Source organism: Dendrobates tinctorius, unplaced genomic scaffold, assembly GCF_039654945.1.
Source record: "Dendrobates tinctorius isolate UK_male_01 unplaced genomic scaffold, ASM3965494v1 ptg000129l, whole genome shotgun sequence".
Taxonomy (NCBI): domain Eukaryota; kingdom Metazoa; phylum Chordata; class Amphibia; order Anura; family Dendrobatidae; genus Dendrobates; species Dendrobates tinctorius.
In genome coordinates this window covers 50,448,208-50,467,626 of record NW_027361797.1, presented here as the reverse complement: position 1 = coordinate 50,467,626, position 19,419 = coordinate 50,448,208, and the positions used below count along the sequence as shown (strand labels likewise).

At 43.1% G+C, this 19,419-nt stretch overlaps 1 protein-coding gene across 1 annotated transcript in view; it reads right to left on the bottom strand.

The window, feature by feature from the left end:
* LOC141047814 (cytochrome P450 2K1-like) overlaps positions 1-19,021 on the bottom strand; it is a 53,636-nt gene extending 34,615 nt beyond the window's left edge. The window contains exons 1-4 of the mRNA XM_073543134.1: positions 18,784-19,021; positions 3,538-3,700; positions 2,119-2,268; positions 1,505-1,665 (exon numbers count right to left, since the gene is read on the bottom strand). Coding sequence (XP_073399235.1) covers positions 1,505-1,665; positions 2,119-2,268; positions 3,538-3,700; positions 18,784-18,978 — 669 coding nt within the window. The 5' untranslated portion in view covers positions 18,979-19,021. The remainder of the gene's footprint in view (positions 1-1,504; positions 1,666-2,118; positions 2,269-3,537; positions 3,701-18,783) is intronic.
* Positions 19,022-19,419: the final 398 nt, after the last annotated feature.

The following is a 19,419-nucleotide window of genomic DNA, read 5'->3' as shown; positions in this document are numbered from 1 at the left end:
TTTTCTTTTGGATTCATGTCTGGAGGAAGTGCAGGCCACTCAATTTGAGGTAACCCAGTCTCCAGCAGCCGTTCCTTAATGATGTGATCATGATGAACTAGAGAATTGTTGTCCATGAAGATGAAATTAGAGCTGTGTCATTCATAAAGAGGCACAATGACTGAAATAATGAGGTTAGTCAAGTAATAGGGACTTGTCACTGTACTATTCACAAAGTGGAAGGCAGTTCTGCATTGATTAGACACACATGCCCACACTGTAACTCCACCACCACCAAAGGCTCGTTCGGTGACAACAGTGGCTGATGCATAGTGTTCTCTTTGACATCTCCAACATTATCGGCGGTCATCATTTCTGCTCAGCATGAATGAACTTTTATCAGTGAACAGCACTGAGGACCACTGGTCCCTCGCTCCATGGCTTACGCAAGACGATAATGCCTGTGTCTGGTGGGTGTGATCAGATACCCTAGCAGGTCATCAAGCACACAGATGACTCTGATGTAAATGGTTCTGAATGGTCTGACGTGACACTTGGGTGCCTCTCACCTCCCTTACATGTGCCTGGAGTTGTGTGGCATTCATTATCTGGTTGTTGTGAAAGGACTTCCACTTCTCTGCCTTTCTGTGACTCTTGCAATCTCTCTGTATCTCTTTTGCAACCAGTTGAAGACACTCTGTGACACCGTAAGCTCCTTAGCCACTTCCTTCTGAGAACATCCTGCTTGAAGCCTCGCAATGATGAGGTACTGTTGATCAATTGTTAGATGTCGCCTTGGTCACATGATAGTCAAAATGTGAACAGCATGATGAGGAAAACTGTTTACACACCAATTCTGATTGAACCCTGAAATTTATTGGGCGATACATTGATCAAACTCCTATTGTGAATTTTGTCATTAAGATACTCGTTAGAGAACAGCAAGTTGTGCAAAAAGTACTGAGACAATGAACAGTTGGACATGTGCATTCAAAGGTTTAGAGAATGTCACATTACGTTCACCTGAAAAGATTGGAGTGCATTTTAGGATCATCCTGAAACTTCACTCAAAAGCCAAATATCCCTAAATTTTTGTGAGCAGTATATAATAAATGTATAGAAAACTGCAGTATTATCTGGACCCCATAGGGCAATGCAGACAGCTCCTGTAAATTCTCTATTATGTTCTTCTTATACCCACTGTATTTCAATAGCATCTGAGAAGGTATATTCTGCTACAGTACAGTAAACTATTGAATTACAGAGAGGGGAAACAGAATACTAATCGGACATTGTACATGAATTGTAAGGAACCATTTAGGACAAAGTCATCATCTATTATACAGGGCACTTTTATATTATTATTTAAGCAACTGGAGGATATTGGGTGTGAACCAAGAGATGAGTTTGAGTCCATTTGTCTGAGCTCATGATTGCACTACAATAAGTCCTAAAGGTGAAAATGATACTATTCTTCTGAGAATTCACTAAAACGGTAAGATCTAAGATCTAAAGGTTTTCTTACCAGCACTGCGGGTGTACCGACCAGTTTGGCATTTTCATCTAACATTTTGATTAATTTTTCAAACGTTGGGTCATCATACTCAAACCTTTTCCCAAAGATAATAGAGCAGATTACATTGGAAACTGCACTGTTTATCAGCATGTGAGTACTGAATGGTTTGCCTAGAAGAATAAAAAAATATATCTAAACAATACAATAAATTAACAGTAAAAAAGCTGAAAAATATAAAAAATTGCTTAATGTAAATGGTTATTTGTAACCCCAAGGTAAAGTCATCTTCAGTAATGACTGTAGATTACTGAAACAACCAAGTGATAATTGGAGCAACCCTACGGCCTGAATAACAATTGAAATCCTAATGATATGTTTAGATGCTGTAGATGTTTCCCACGTGCAGAAAAATGTGATTCAAATATAGAGCAAAAACTTCACACTTTGTGGTGTACCCTCTACTATATGTGAATATGGGTTTGCGAAACCCCTCTGAATAACATTGTAGTTTAACTGTGTTGCGGATTGACAATTTGGATTATGTAGACCGGGTTGTAGAAAGCGACAAACAAGAAGTTAGAGTATATGAAAACTATTAGATAAATGTGAATGATGTTTCTTACCATTGTGAGATCTAAAACTTTCTATAAGGGGCATTAATTCATCCTGAATTCTGGCTTCCACACTTTTCTTTCCCATTCCAAAGTCTCGAAGTGTTGATATCGTGAATCTCCTCATGGATTTCCATGTTTCTCCATTGGAAAATATTATACCTAAAATATAGTTAAATATGAAAAACCTTGGTAAGTATTAATTAATCATACTGAATAGAAAATAGCCTTTAGTAATCTAAACAATCCAACAAGTGGTTTCTTTAAAAAGTTGAAGCTTAAAATTGTGATTTAAAAATTGGATTTATGAATAAAACCCACAAATAAGAAAATGCATGTAAGATGACAACTGAGGTTGGCATACATAATAATAGTTCTACTAATAATGAGAAAGAAAAAAAGAAAAAAATGATCCAAAAGTAAAAGAAAAGAAGAAGAGAAAAAAAAGAAAAGAAAAAACTGATGGTTGTAGAAAAGATGGAAAAAGTGAGGACAAAAAAGAAAACGCGAAAGATAAGAAAAAAACAGGAAAAGTAAGAAAGAATTAAGAAAATAATAATAAAGCCGAAGAAGAGAGTTTAAGAAGAAGATGATGGACAAAGAAAAAGAAGAAGAAAAGTAGACTGAAAACGATAAAGGTAAAGACTGAGAAAAAAAGGCGAAAGACAAATAAATAAGATGATGATTATTATAATGATAATGATGATGAAGGAGATGGAAAAATAAACCAGGAAAGAGTTAAGGTGAACATAAGATAAAAAATGAAGAGAATGAAGAAGTAGATGAATAACTAGATAAAGAAAAAAACAGAAGGAAGACAAAATCAAAGAAAAGAGGAAAATGAAAAAGGAAGAAGATTGAACATGATGATGAGGAAGATGAATGAGAAGACGGAAACGGAAGAAGAATGGTGTATAGAAGAAGGTGGAGATGAAATAGGAAGAGATGAAGGAGAAGGTGGATAAAAGTTGAAAACAGGACTGCTGATTATTTTCTAGGAATAACCTGAGCACCACCCTCCCTTCCTTTTTTCTTTTGTGTCTTTCTTGTTCATGTTCACCCTTGACTGATAAAAATTGTTCACTTCTTTTGTTTTCCTGGATTTGTTCAATAAATATCAGCAAGCTTCATTTTAATGTATATTATTTTGTTTAAAATTCACAAAAAATGTTTAAGGAATAAGAAGAATGCAGAACATTAGCCATGACTATCCCCCTTCATTACGCAATCGCAAAGATTTGGCGTAAGTGTTTAAAGTGTTCTTCAATTCAAAAAAAGTACTCAGAAATTACATTTATTGATGCTTTTAGTGAATCTTCAATTAGTAGAATCAGATATAGTTATTGGACTTCAAGTATTTTGCTCCCATAGCAAGTCATAATTGTGTATTTACGATTTATAGAATGCACAATATTATAATTCTATAAATACCATGTCCTTTGAAGAGAGTTTCGAAAATTGGAGCAATCGCCCGTTCACCAAAATCCTCAGCTCGTGTAACAAGGGCTTCTTTCACAATCCTATATCCAGCAAGTATCACCATTTTCTTAGGTCCAAAATGCAAAGTAAATATTTCGCCATACTTCTCAGAAAGCTGTAAAATATCATATTTTTTAGTCATATGAAAAATTAATTTGAATATTACTTCTCTAAAGGCAAAAATTGTATTTTCAAACCACAATGTCACTCAAACAGAGCTAATAAAGATTGGCTTCCAACAAGCGACAGTTGTTGTTGAGACCTTGAAGCTGGGGAAATATGCAAAAATCTTGACATGATCAAAGTATGTTGCCTTTACACTAAACTCAGAGAACAAGATGCCTAAAGGCTGATAGGAGCAGCTTAAAAATTAAGCCTGACAGGAGAGAGTTGGAAATAGCTAGAGTGTGAAGGATCTAAGCTAATTGGAGTGATGCCCTGTCCTAAAGATGGAACCTGGACTTAGAAGCTCAATGGTGACCTTGAGAGATTAACAGCATCAGTGTGCCTGCCTTGAAATGGCCACAGCTACTTAGACAATAAGAGAGGAGCCATGGCCTAGACGCTAAGTGGTACTATAGTTAGAGACAGTGTGAGGAACTGTGGCTGGATGTGAGTTGTGACCAAAGAGACAGTGTATGTCTCTAGAAGCAGTTGAACCCTGCATGGGTAAGATCCATGGGCGTACCCAGGATCAAAACTGGGGGGGGGGGCAAGCCATGGCCATTCAGGTTGTAAAATTTTAGAACAAAGAAGTTGAATGAAACTGCTCCATACAGTATAATGAGCCCCATACCAGTATATACATCATCACCAGACCCAGCCCACTAAGCCAAGCACCTGTATATACATCATCACCAGCCCCAACCCACTGAGCCCAGCACCACCTGTATATACATCACCAGGTGCAGTCCACTGAGCCCAGCACCTGTATACATCATCCCCAGGCCCAGCTCACCACCTGTATATACATCATCACCAGGTCCAGCCCACTGAACCCAGCACCTGTATATACATCATCACCAGCCCCAGCCCACTGAGCCCAGCACCTGTATATACACCTGTATATACATCATCACCAGCCCCAGCCAACTGAGCCCAGCACCTGTATATACATCTTCACCAGCCCACTGAGCCCAGCACCTCCTGTATATACACCTGTATATACATCATCACCAGCCCCAGCCAACTGAGCCCAGCACCTGTATATACATCAGCCCAGCCACAGCTAGACCCTGTATACATCAGCCCAGCCAGCCCCCAGCCCCTGTATACATCAGCCCAGCCAGCCCCCAGCCCCTGTATACACCAGCCCAGCCAGCCCCTGTATACATCAGCCCCCAGCCCCTGTATACATCAGCCCCCAGCCCCTGCATACATCAGCCCAGCCAGCCCCCATCCCCTGTATACATCAGCCCTTGTATACATCAGCCCCCAGCCCCTGTATACATCAGCCCAGCCAGCCCCCAACCCCTGTATACATCAGCCCAGTCAGCCCCTGTATAAATCAACCCAGCCAGCCCCCAACCCCTGTATACATCAGCCCCCAGCCCCTGTATACATCAATCCAGATAGCCCCTGTATAAATCAGCCCAGCCAGCCCCCAGCCCCTGTATACATCAGCCCAGCCAGCCCCCAGCCCATGTATACATCAGCCCCAGTCCCTGTATACAACAGGCCCAGCCAGCCCCTGTATGCATCAGCCCAGCCCCAAACCCCAGCTCAGCACCTGTCCTGTCTGACACTGTAGATTGCCTCAGGAGCGCGCGGGTATGCTCCTCTGGATGCCTGAGTCACTGACCTGATACGTTCAGGTTCAGCGAGTGGTGCTCTGCAGCCAGGGGCGGGAGATGGGGAGAGCAGAGTGCTCTCTCTCCAGCCACAAAGAACGTCCTGACATTCAACGTCAGGCGTTCTTATTAACCCCCTATGTACAGGGAACCCGGGCCACTACGCACACCTGTAAAGCCGCCTGCGCAGTGCCAGAAAATTTAAAGGGCCGGCAGCAGGATAGGTGCGTGGCGCGCCACTGCTTCTAGGGGGGGCAGCTGCCCCCCCCGCCCCATGGTGGGTATGTCCATGGGTAAGATTGTGCAAAGCATTCTGTAACAGTTGTCTGGAACCCCAGAGTAGACTGCTTGTGATTGTAAGTGTTCTGAGGTTAGAATGAAAAAGAATATTCCTGTTACTCTACAACCACTATGCTCTCTGCCTCAATTTGAAAGTTGAATCACCAAGCTTAGCACCTCAATTCCTGTCCTGAATGCTAAATGGTACTATAGTCTAAGACAGTTTGAGAAGCTATGGCAGGAGTTGAGTTGTCACCTGAACAGGGAGTGTATGACTAGAGACAGTGATGAGAAATTGTGGCCTGCACCAGGAGAACTAAGCAAACAGATAGCGTGTGTCTCTGGAAGAAGATGCTTGAAAAAATATATATTCCCATTACTTTGCAAGGTCCGACTAGTCAAAAGAATTCCTCACCCCCCATTAAAAGAAAACCTTTATTTTTCACAATTAAATGTAAAAAAATACCATTGAAGTTCCCAAATTATCTAAATATTTAATGACCCAAGTGGTTTGAATATCCAATGTTATGTCCAGTTTTCGGAATTACTGCTGCTGCCACAATCGTCACTAGATAGGCAGCGTGAGCTTAGGGAGATAAATAAGTGGCTTAGAAACTGGTGCAGGAAGGAAGGGTTTGGGTTCATGGAGAACTGTGCTGACTTGACTGTCGGCTACAGGCTCTGCGGTAGGAACGAGCTGCACGTAAATGGGGAGGGTGCAGCTGTTCTCGGGGAAAAATGATAAGACGGAGGGAGGAGCTTTTAGGCTGTGTGCCCTCGTTGCGTTTTTTATGCATTTCCGCCGTGTTTTTGCCGCAGCGGAAACACTTAAAAGATGCTAATAAAACACATCCCCATGCAATCCTATGGGATTCCACAGTTGCTGTGCCCATGTTGCAGATTTTTCCGCTGCGGAATTGCATAACGGTAAAATCCGCAGCATGTCTATTATTTCTGCGGAATCGTGGCGATTCCGCCGCCATAGGATTGCATTGAAACGCTCACTTTACGCATGTGGCTATGCCCAACATGCGTAAAGTGAGTGCTTCATGTGCGGATGGTACCCAGGGTCTGGAGGAGAGGAGACTCTCCCCCATGCCCTGGGTATCATATCCCTGTAAAAAATAGAATTAGAGGGTAAGTATATACCAATTTTTTATTTTTTTAAATTATTTTTAACATTCTATCTTTCACTATTGATGCTGCATAGGCAGCATCAATAGTAAAAAGTTGGTCACATTTGTCAAGCACTATGCAGATGGCCTGCAGAAATATATTGTAGATAATAATATAATAACTGACAGGCAGCATGGAATAATGAAGAACAAGTTGTCTCTAACTAACATGTTAGGTTTCTATGAGGAGATGAGTGCAAATCTGGATTTAGGTAATGAGGCTGATGTGATTTATCTGGATTTTGCAAAGGCATTTGATACAGTTCCACATAACAGCCTTATAATGAAGCTACAGAAGCAAAGACTGGGGGAAACTATGTGCAGATGGGTAAGAAATTGACTAAATGACAGGAAACAAAGTGTCTTCATAAATAGTACACACTCTATATGAGAGATACAGTAGTCAGCAGTGGGGTACCACAGATATTTGTACTAGGACCGATTCTTTTTAACCTCTTTATTAATGACCATGTGGATGGGGTTGAGAGTAAAGTGTCAGTCTTTGCTGATGACACCCAACTATGTAGGATATTAAAATCTGACCTTGACATTACAATATTGCAATACGTTCTGAATTAGATGACCGAATGGGCAACCGCTTGGCAAATGAGATTTAATGTACTGTGAGGTAGCGCTGTCATTCAAGTAGGGGATACTCGCTCAGCAGCCACAAAATGAGATCCGGCACAGATTTTCCATAAAACCAAAACAGTCCATGTGGTTTATTCAGCAGCATAAACCCATAGAAGCAACATAAAGTTCATATAACAGTGTTGTGAGTTCATTTTCCCCTTCACCACTCAGGCCAGATGAACTCCCTCTGCTGGTTAAGAAAGGTAGTGAGCCTGATTATCAAACATCTGAGACTAATGATGATGACTGGCTGAGTGGAGTCACTGACTGGATATAAGGCTGTCGACGCCCTTCTGCCCTGCGGGTGATTTCTCGGTGGGATCCTTGGATACCAGTCTGAATTCCTGCTCTCCTAAAGCTAAGTTTTCTGCTCTGCCTTTTGCATTTGTGCTTTGACTTTTGTTTTGCTGGATTTCTGCCATTCCCTGCTGGGGTGAGCTAAATTCCTTTAGCTGTGTCTTCAGAAAATACCTGAGTGCTGATTTAGTTTTTGAAGCCTAGCTGCTTCAGGGCCTTTTTCCATACCAGCCTGTTGGCTTATGTATTTCATAGGGTTTTTGCAGATTGCAGACAGCAACCGTCCTTTCCTTTCCTGTTTAGTTAGTTTGGGCCCCATTGTTTGCTCAGCCTATCTTTCTATCTGTGTGAGTGTTTTTTCATCTTGCTTCACCGTCATTATATGTTGGAGGCTGCCTTTTACTTTGGGGTCTGCTCTGGGGCAGTTTAGATTTCCTTTTCTGTCTTTAGGCTATTTAGCTCTCTGGCTGTGATCGAAGGGTCTAGGGCACCGTAGGAACCCCCCACGGCTACTGCTAGTTGTGTTGATAGGTTCAGGGGTCTGCAATCTGATAGTTGCCAACTTCTCCGGTTTTCTGGACGTAGCTTCTATTTTTGTGTCTGCCTCCTACGGTGACTCGTTCATAACATAACAGCATAGCATCCATGACAGAGTTCAGCTCTGTAATCCCTGTGGTCACACAGGTTAAACATACACAGGCTATCTAGCCTCAGTTATCTCACCCACGTCAGGGTCACTCATGGTTCCTTTAGCATACTGCAGATGTCCATTCCCTCCAGGGAACTCCCAGGCACGTGCAGCCATTAACACAGCGTTCACTTGCTGTCAGAAGGCCGAACCATCTCACTCAGACGGGACCTTCCACACTGGACCAACCAGGTCCCAGCATTCACCCCATGTGACCGACCCTGGCCACCTTATATGGTCCGTAGCCATGCCCACCAGATCACATGTCTATGACCTCATCACAGGTCCTTCACACACACACATATACACTTTACAATAGCGTTATTAAACACACCCCCTGGGTGGGTTTGTAGGTAACTAGTCCCTGACACATTGAACCAGCACCTCAGCAGTATCACTGCTGATTAACACACACACATAAATCTCCATCTCAAGGCCACCCACCTTGAGATACATAACAGTCATTCAGTATCTTGCCATTCATCCACTCTCCTGGGACATCCATACAGCGCCCCTTAGTGGACATCGTGGTCACTACACCACATACCTCCCCCCTCTGTTCAAACTTGTGGGGTTGAGCACACAACATTACATCAGGCTCTCGAGACCAGGCACTCATTACACCTTGTCCCACAGGTCGAGAGAACCGTCTCCATCTGTCATACGGCCTCCTCTCTATGTTAGGCCTCCCCCGCCCCCAGCGGTCAGAATATCGGCCCTGCTCTTTGGCTCTCCAGTCACAGCCTGTCTGCGTCATCAGACACTGTTTGGTTACCACTAGAGTTGAGCGAAACGGGTCGAAAAATTTCAAAAGTTGCCGACTTTTGGCAAAGTCGGGTTTCATGAAACGAAACCCGACCCTAGGATGAGGTTGGCCACGAGGTCGGCGACTTACGCGCCAAAGTCGCGTTTCAAAAGTTTGTTTTGTGCTCTTTTTCAGCCAATCAGGATCCACGGACACTGTGGGCAACGTGATGACATAAGCAGGGGTCACCACCATCTTTCAGAAGGGCATGCAAGTGATTGGCTTGCTTTGGTGGGCGTCACAGGGGGAATAAAAGGGCGTGCACGCCGACCGCCATGTTACTCATGCTGATCTCAGAATAGGGAGAGCTGCTGCTGATGATGATTTTGTAGGGAGAGCATTAGGCAGGGAAGAAGACACCAAAAACTGCTTCTGCTGCTAGCGATTTTGCCTGTACAACACACCAGTCACTGTGTGTGCAGTGCAAGTGGAGGCTATATTTTGCTGGATCAGCGGTGTTGGTTGTTAGGCTGCCTTCTAAGGCTTCCTGACGGCTGCATTGCTGTTTACCCACTGCTCTGCAAACTGCTTTTTTAAAAGCAATCCCAATTTTTTTTTTTGTCCTGCTGAGGTACTGAGCGTGCATTTTTTCACACCATACAGCGGTGCACACTCCTCACACAGTACCGTGTAACGGCTGTTATCACAGCCACAGTGAAGCTATCTGTGTGTCACTCTGTGAGAATAAGTCGAGGACATGTTCCGTTCTTACAGACCTGCACCTACTAGTTTTGTTTAGCTTTCAAACAGTTAAATATATTTGCTGTTTGATCACATTCAAAACTATAGAGAGACAGCGTGTGTCAGTCCGTATACTTAAAAAACACGGAGCTTGACAATTCTACGTACACCGGACAGCCGTGTACGTGCACGCTCTTCTCAGTACCGTGTAACGGCTGTTATCACGGCCACAGTGAAGCTATCTGTGTGTCACTCTGTGAGAATAAGTCGAGGACATGTTCCGTTCTTACAGACCTGCACCTTCTAGTTTTGTCTAGCTTTCAAACAGTTAAATATATTTGCTGTTTGATCACATTCAAAACTATAGAGAGACAGCGTGTGTCAGTCCGTATACTTAAAAAACACGGAGCTTGACAATTCTACGTACACCGGACAGCCGTGTACGTGCACGCTCTTCTCAGTACCGTGTAACGGCTGTTATCACGGCCACAGTGAAGCTATCTGTGTGTCACTCTGTGAGAATAAGTCGAGGACATGTTCCGTTCTTACAGACCTGCACCTTATAGTTTTGTCTAGTTTTCAAACAGTTAAATATATTTGCTGTTTGATCACATTCAAAACTATAGAGAGACAGCGTGTGTCAGTCCATATACTTAAAAAACACGGAGCTTGACAATTCTACGTACACCGGACAGCCGTGTACGTGCATGCTCCTCTCAGTACCGTGTAACGGCTGTTATCACGGCCACAGTGAAGCTATCTGTATGTCACTGTGGAAGGATAAGTGGAGGACTTAATCTTAAAATTTAAAAAGTCTTTTTTCAAATTTTCGTGAAAAAATCACCAAATAAATCAAACCAACAGTGTACCCCAAAGGGGCAAAAAATATCAAATAGTGCTATGCACACAACTGCAGCGAGCGATTTTATGCCATAGGTAATAAAAAGGTTATATAGGTTATTGCAGCACTCAATTAGCATAAAAGATCAACCTGGTTTTATCTAGTATGAGATTATATATCACATTCAAACACCTCATTAGCATAACAGGCCAAATAAAGTGCTGGTTTTATCCTCTATAATCAGCTTATATCAACACCCACAAAAAAAAGGCCTATACTAAGTATTATATTGCAGGCAAAAAGAACCATAAATATGGAACAATCTCACCCCATCCTTCACTGAAAGGGACAAACGGATTCAAGAGATGATGCATATGTTAGATCAGGTAACGCCAAGATTTTGCCTTTTACTCTCCTGAAGAACCTGGATAAGAGGAGAAACGCGTCAGGAGTGGCGTTACCTGATCTAACATATGCATTACCTCTTGAATCCGCTTGTCCCTTTCAGTGAAGGATGGGGTGAGATTGTTCCATATTTATGGTTCTTTTTGCCTGCAATATAATACTTAGCATAAGCCTTTTTGTTTGTGGGTGTTGATATAAGCTGATTATAGAGGATAAAACCCACTGAGCCCATTCACTTTTCTTCCCCCATACTGCCGCCTCACACTATTCCCCTCACTCATACTGTCTCCTCTAACATCCCCCCTGTTCACCATACTGTCTCCTCATATATTTACCCCCTCACTCTCTATACTGTCTGCTCTCACACACCCCTGACTCCCCCATACTGTGTCTGCACATGTGGTGCCCCCAGGAGTACGGTCGCCACAGTGGCAATACCTCCCTCCTAGGAAGTGTGATGTTATGCTTGGAAGCAATGAAAGGGTCTCTCTATCAGGTAGTTCCGGAGAATGCTGTATGATTGCAGTGGTTTTATTCTACATGTTTCAGGGGTCTCATGCCCCCTTCATCAGGAAATACCACCAATAAAACCACTGCAATCATACAGCATTCTCCTGGATTTTGTCTAAAGCAGCAGCGCGGAATATAGCTACAAACTCCCTTTGGATTCATCATTTCTTCTGGTCGCTGAAGACCTGTGGATCTGCAGAAGCCGCTACCTACACGCTCTTATCTCATCCTAACCAGGTGAGCATATTTCATGACATACTGTCTTTTGAAACGTGGATAAGACCCTATTGCGCTTTTTGTCTCCCCCCCTTTTTTGCAATATCAGGTAGTTCCAGCACACAGCACAGTTCCCACTCCGGGTCAGCAGAGGGAGCTCTGTTGTGAACTCATTTTCTGGTTTACCTCTGGCTTCTGGTGAGGGTGGTGGAGCTGGATGTGTTGACAGAGGAATCGTGAGTTCTCCATCCGGGTTCCCTCTAGTGGTAACAGTAGGTAATGAAGCTGATCTAAATGGCAGAGACCTGCCACTTGAGGAGGAGGACTGTGAGTGGACATCAGGAGTCTCTGACTGGATTTAAGACAGCCGACTCCCTAATTTTGTGCTGGTGATTTTTTCCTGCCCTGAGGTTCTGTTTTCCAGTTCTATTCCTGCCTTCACAAGCTAAGTGTGCTCTGCTATTTTTTCACATGAGATTTGGTCTTTTTTTCTCAGTTTTTGTGGTCAGCCAGCCCCTGCTGGGGCTGTGCTGAATTTCCATTCTTATGTCTCTGTTTATGCCAGTTTGCTTTTTGTCCCTGATCAGATTGGTCTCTTTTTGCTCTGTCTTCAGAATATACCAGAGTGCTGATATAGGGAATTCAAGTCTAGTGACTTCAGGGTTTTTTGTTATCAGAAAGTGTTGGACATTTTTTGGCAGAGTTTTGTGCGTGATTGCAGACAGCATCTTTCCTTTCCTGTCCTTTCTAGTTAGTGTGGGCCCCATCATTTGCTCAGCCTATTTTTCTACCTGTGTTTGTGTTTTCATCTTGTCTCACTGACAATACATGTTTGGGGGCTGTCTTTTGCTTTGGGGTCTGCTCTGGGGCAGTTTAGATTTCCCCTTTTCTTGCTTTAAGTTTATTTAGTTCTCCGGCTGTGACGAGGCATCTAGGATCATCGTAGGTACGCTCCACAGCTACTGCTAGTTGTGTGGATAGGATCAGGGGTCTGCAATCCACTTAGTTACCAACCTCTCTGGTTTTCTGTGGCTTAGCTTGTTTTTGTTTTTCCTCCTCGGTAACTCATTCATAACAGAGCTCTGAACCAAACTGCTGAGCAGCTGCGCTCTGTGGTCAGGAGGAAGAAAGTTAGTTAGTTCGTGCAGAGAGAGGGAAGAGTGTGGATGTGTGGAGATGAGCTGGGGACAGAGCTGGAGTCAAGCTCACCCCTAAGCTGAAGCGCATTGACTGTACCCCGGTGTCCGAGGCTGTGTGGATACTAAAGGTCCCACAGCAGAAGCCGGAGGAACAAGAGACTGTAAATGCTCTGTTCCCACCTAACACTCGAAGACACAGCAGCAATGTGTGTGAGCCAGAGAGAGAGAGAGGGCTACAGCTGCCTGCCATGCAGGTGGAGTTCTAAGTAAGAGCAAGCCAGAGGAACTTGAGTGTAATTCATAACTGCAAGTACTTCAGATTAGTGCTAGAAAGGAGACTATACAACCCATCTGCATAGAGAGATTCCCAAGTTGCTTCCAGGCCGACCAACTCCTGTACCATCTGTGATCTGAATCCTGGACTGCACATACAAAGCACAAATAGACTGAGACACAAAAAAAACACACAGTATGACAAACGTGCATGAATACTCTGCTGAAAAATATAAGTAACAGAAAGCAGCAAGTGCTAGTAAAAGATGATAACAACAACAGGGTATTTAGTTGATACTTTTTTTGCAAAAAATGTATACGAAGCCACTCCACCACGTCACGGTATACCCTTCTCGGAGCAGTCCTATCTAATGTATTTAAACCTGATCATGTGAACAATACCTACATGAGCAGGATTCAGAAAGCCACTGCCCGGTATGGGCACGCTAGGAAAATGGCCCTTTATGTGCATGTCCCAGAAGAGAGAAGCGGGGTCTCCCAAAGCTTGCATGAGCAAGAAATTAATAAATTAAAAACACATGGGACATGCACAAAAATGAACAGGTCAGTAAGACAATGTTCACACCATCCAAAGACTGAGACACAGATCACATGATCAGGTTTAAATACATTAGTGAACATACCACCCCAACCCATTTCCTAAAACATAGGATGGGTAACACTGCACATAGTCACTAAACATACTGAATGCATAGTTGTTAAACTATGAGCACAATCAATAGTGTCAGACAAGAGAATACTATAAATAGATTTTTATTGCAAAATGACACAAATACATACAAGAAAAAATAATTATTCGTTGGTGCCTCAAACCAGACAAAAAGGAGGAGTCATATAGAGGAGGACAAATACTGACAGCCAAAATACTCAGAAGGCAGAGGCTATCACTTAATGCACATAATACACTGACCTCAAAAATATTGCACAAAAATATGCTAACTGGGTTAAAAAGACCTCAAAACATGAGGTGAGTTATTAAAGTTCTATATTATTGATAAGTAATAAAATGCAAATGCATAATTCAAAAAGCACAAATAACATCCACATGTCCACATACACATGTCCATGACGGACTATCTAAAATGTGCCATGAGTCTCTTGCCCAGAATGGAAGCCAACAGGGGCGGTCAGTGCAGCTCATTAACCTGAGCAAAGTGAGAGGCCCAATTCAACCCTCATACCTGAGATGGCAGTCCCCGCACAATGTGATGTCAAATGACAAACTGCTCCTCCAAACCCCGACGCGTGTTACGCACCACAGGTGCTTGCAGTTTAACAACTATGGGTTCAGTATGTTTATTAAATACATTAGATAGGACTGCTCCGAGAAGGGTATACCATGACATGGTGGAGTGGCTTCGTATACATTTTTTGCAAAAAACGTATCAACTAAATACCCTGTTTTTGTTATCATCTTTTACTAGCACTTGCTGCTTACTGTTACATATATTTTACAACAGAGTATTCATGCACGTTTGTCATACTGTGTATTTTTTCTGTGTCTCAGTCTTTGGGTGGTGTGAACATTGTCTTACTGACCTGTTCTTTTTTGTGCATGTCCCAAGTGTTTTTAATTTATTAATTTCTTGCTCATGGAAGCTTTGGGAGATCCTCGCCTCTCTCTGGTGGGACATGCACATAAAGAGCCATTTTTCACAGCGTACTGTTCACATGATCAGGTTTAAATACATTAGATAGGACTGCTCCGAGAAGAGTATACCGTGACGTGGTGGAGTGGCTTCGTATACATTTTTTGCAAAAACGTATCAACTAAATACCCTTTTTTTGTTATCATCTTTTACTAGCACTTGCTGCTTACTGTTACATATTTTACAACAGAGTATTCATGCACGTTTGACCTACAAAACACAGTAAAAGGTAAAAGAAACTGCACTCTGTCGTGTTCTTTGAATCCTTCCTGCAACCCCCTTCAGCACTGCTACCTCTCTGTGCCTAACACTACATAATCTACCTCAACATCTACTACCACTGCCCTGGGACTACAGCTCTGCCTGTGGAGAGCTTTACTAACTCTGCTGCATCATACCATCTGTCCCAGAGGATCTGCACTGCAGCGCTGGTCCCCCTTCTGACCAGATACCACAGATAGCGTCACAAACTATCTGCCTATAAACTTTATTCAGCCTCATTCCACCTATTTTACATGGACACCCAGGGACACGGACCGGGTCACTGCCACCGCGACGCTTCCCCTTTAAGACACCGGCCCGGTACCGAGTAACCCCCTCACACCTGCCCTGGGGGTGCTCAACACACATCCCATCATTCCCACTCCAAATCTCCCCACACATTAAATAACCCCCATCCCCACTCCAAATATCCCTACACATTAAAAAAACCCTCATCCCCACTCCAAATTCTCCCACAAATTAAATGACCCCCCATCCCCACTCTAAATCCTTCACACACATTAAATAATCCCCCATCCCAACTCAAAATCCCCCCACACATTAAGTACCTCCATCCCTACTCCAACCCCCCCACACACATTAAATAACCCCATCCCCACTCCAAATCCCCCCACACATTATGTTCCCCCCTTCCCCCTCCCTCAATCTTTGGTGGTTTCTTCAGCTCCAGAGTGGAGCACACTTACAACCAGTGTTAGTCCTTCTGGGCGCCGGCGAGTGATGTCAGCAGTCTGATCACATGACCTGATCATGCTGCTGGTGTCACTCTGACCCAGCGGTCAGACACTGCGGACTGCCGCATTAGGCGGCCCGACTGCGCCCCCCTGCCGGCTGCGCCCGAGGCACATGCCCCAGCTGCCCCCCCCAGATTTGCCTCTGAACACAGTAGTTTGACAATAAATGGCTTCACCCAACTACTAACCATGAGTGGAGAAAAAGTTTTGGTGTTATCATTTATATCCTCTGAAAAAAGGACATGAAAGCAAAAATTCTGCCAGGGTATGTAAACTTTTGAACACAACTGTATGTAACAAGACTGGATAGGTCAAACAATGCCCTCTCAATAGCCCTATTGTGTTGTATCCGTTCAGCTTGTGCTCTCAGAGACTGTAAGTGTTACACTGGCCGGCCTCATACTGAGTAATTTGTAAGGGTACCCTGCTTTGTCCTTAATTGCACCATCCTGGGAGTCATGTTTAAGGACAAAGACAATCACAACTACTGGCCAACTTACATATTTATTCATTGATACAGAACAAACCACACTTCATTGAGGTGACTTCAAGAGTGTATTTGATTAATCTCAGTTTAACAGCTTGTGATTAATTAACTCATTCGTTGAACTCAGACCAATTTCGTTGGAGTTCAGTTGGGGTCATAACTATAAGCATGAATCCTGGCAATCAACTATTTAAAGAGTATCATAATCTTTATGCATTTCTTTATATTTTGTAGACACTTAACGGTGGGATCCTGGATCTTGTCTCCTGAGACCCTCACCAATCGTTCAAAATATGGCAGAGAAGTGCGCACTGTACTCCATTCCGTGTGCTCACTTGGGCAGGGGCTTTGCATTCCTGCTTCCCTCTCTGCACACTTCTTCACCAACTTTTCAGTGATTTTTGAGGGCTTCATTTCTTTAACCACCCACCAATCTACAGGCATGAAAATTGCGTGCAATATATAAAAAGTGCATAAAACATTAGTTCTTCAATATTTTTGCATGTCTTCATATTTTGCACTTTCTCATATATTAATCATTAAAATGTACCTATGTAGGAGGGTGGACTAATACGTGGACCTGTCTGAGTGTATAGGACAGATGTATATGTGCTGTGTGACACGTTCTGTGGTAGCCACTACAAGTATATGTGTATATGCTTGACATAGAAGGGATTAGCTAGAGACAGTGGAGTACAGAAGTTAGCCACTAGGGGGAGACACAGTGCAGGGAAAGGAAAGGCCTTAACAACAGCTAAGGCTAGGAAAAGCCAAGTCATGGTGGGCGGGGTAAGTGGAACAAGAGAAGGGGATTTCCAGGAGGAAAGGATAAAAGGGACGAGATCCCCAGATTGAGGGAGACAGCAGATGGGGGTGGTCCTTGAAGAAGGACAGCTGCAGACAGGAGAAGCCTGGGGTACCAGAAGGCTTGCCACCGAAGGGGAAGTAGGTGTAGCAGTGGGTGGACAGGCTTGCCAAGGTGATCGCTGTGGCCGTGGGCCTAAGGCAGCCACAATGAAAGAGACTGAAGAGCCGTCGCACTGGGAAAGAGGAAGGAGGAGACGTGTATACGGGTACCCAGGCAGGTGTGCAGAAGTTGTCGGATACTGCTGGTGTTGAAGAAGGAACCTAATAAAGGAAAACTCTTTGAACATCTACGGACTCCAGTCTCCAGTCTTTTGGGAACACAAAGGTGTGGAGTGTGCGGAAGGGACCACCCCCGGTTGGCACACATTCCTACACCGATGTAGCCTCTAATGACATATAAACATTCAGAAAGCTGAACTTTAAAGCCCTGCCAGTAGCAGAAGACATAACACCTGGGCAGAAGGTAGGGTTCTGCAACCAATGAAGACCTCCGCCATCGATACAAATTATATTTCCCAAAGCTACTAGGAACTGATAAAAATGATTTTTTGCAAAGTGTCGTGAAAAAGAACCCAACAAAACTGTGATCCCTTCAATGAATATTATTAAAGAGAATGATCGCCCAAAATAATCTGGTGCAGTGATCAATTGCACAGATCAGATTTGGCTTTTCTTATCCATGGTGATCAACTGTTAATCCCAAGGAAAGTCCAACAGCAATGCCCAACTCTACTAATGCTCATCTGATACAATGGACATAAATCTTTATACCCATTGTAATATTGGGTAGAAATGCTCCCCAGGATATTGGAAACTGTTATAGCAGCAGGGGAGACAATAAACCCCATAATAAAATATTGGCCAAAGTTTACAAATGAAATGATCAACGCTCTTGGCAAGGGTATCGGAGTTACATTTTGTCATACATTAAATGCTATGGTATTTTCATTAATCCATTTTTTCTTCTATTGTTTAAATAAAGGAACAAGGCACTAACTTAGTAAATTAACGCAGTGAAAATCATGATAGCAGGACATGGTTGCATAGATCTCCAGCAACATGACAGGTCTAAGGCTCTTCAAGAGGTTCTTGATTTGAATGAACCATTCCTATTTTATTAGATGGTCCCTTGACAATAGGTTGATCACAAAGTGTCCAGATGCAGGAAACTCCAGTGATCAGCTATTATTTCAGGGAAATCTGACTGTAAGTATTCAATCTCTCTCCCTCGCCACCACAGAGGAAATGAAGAGTTACACAGCGCCCATTTACATCAATGCTTTGTGTATAATGCAGCAAAGAATAAGACCTCCAAACATGTAATGCCCACCAAGAATCCATTCATACCTGTTTTATTCAGAAATCACCCCCAATTTCTTTGCTCGCAGCTAACTGTTGCACTCTCCTTGACCATACAGTATCCTACCTTCATCAGAGATTCGTGGGGTCTATTCAGGTCCACCAGGTTGAGATTTCCAATGACCGGCAGAGGCATAGGTCCAGGGGGCATCTTTGCTGTGCTCTTCTTAATTCCATTTATCCAATAGATGAATAGTGCAATGAAAATTGAAAAGTATACCAACACATCGGCTCTAGCCAAAAAGTAGGCAATAAAAGCCATAGCGAAGTACTGGTAGGAGTCTGTTCTGATTGTGCTGCTGCCCTTATATTTATACACTTGGGCCTTATTTTTCCTACATGTGTTAATCTTTACTAGGGCACAAATAACCTATAATAAACTGATTGGCTCACTGCCATTTAGCTTCGTCAGACAATCTTGGCTTAGATTGCACAATCTTGTTTTTATATACATAGCATTATACATTTCATCCAGCTGAACGTCGGCCAAGGTTTATTATAATGTGATGGTGTACAGTGGGATAAAGGAAAATGATTTGCAATTTTTTATCTTATTTGTTCTGCAGCTGTACCAGCGCCATGGGGTAAAGTTCACATACCAATGTTTGGGGACACAAATGAATCAATTTGCAGTTATAGCAGGATGAACTTTACGTCTATTTTGCTCAAGTCTTTTGCATTAGATTTTGTGTAAAATTTTGTG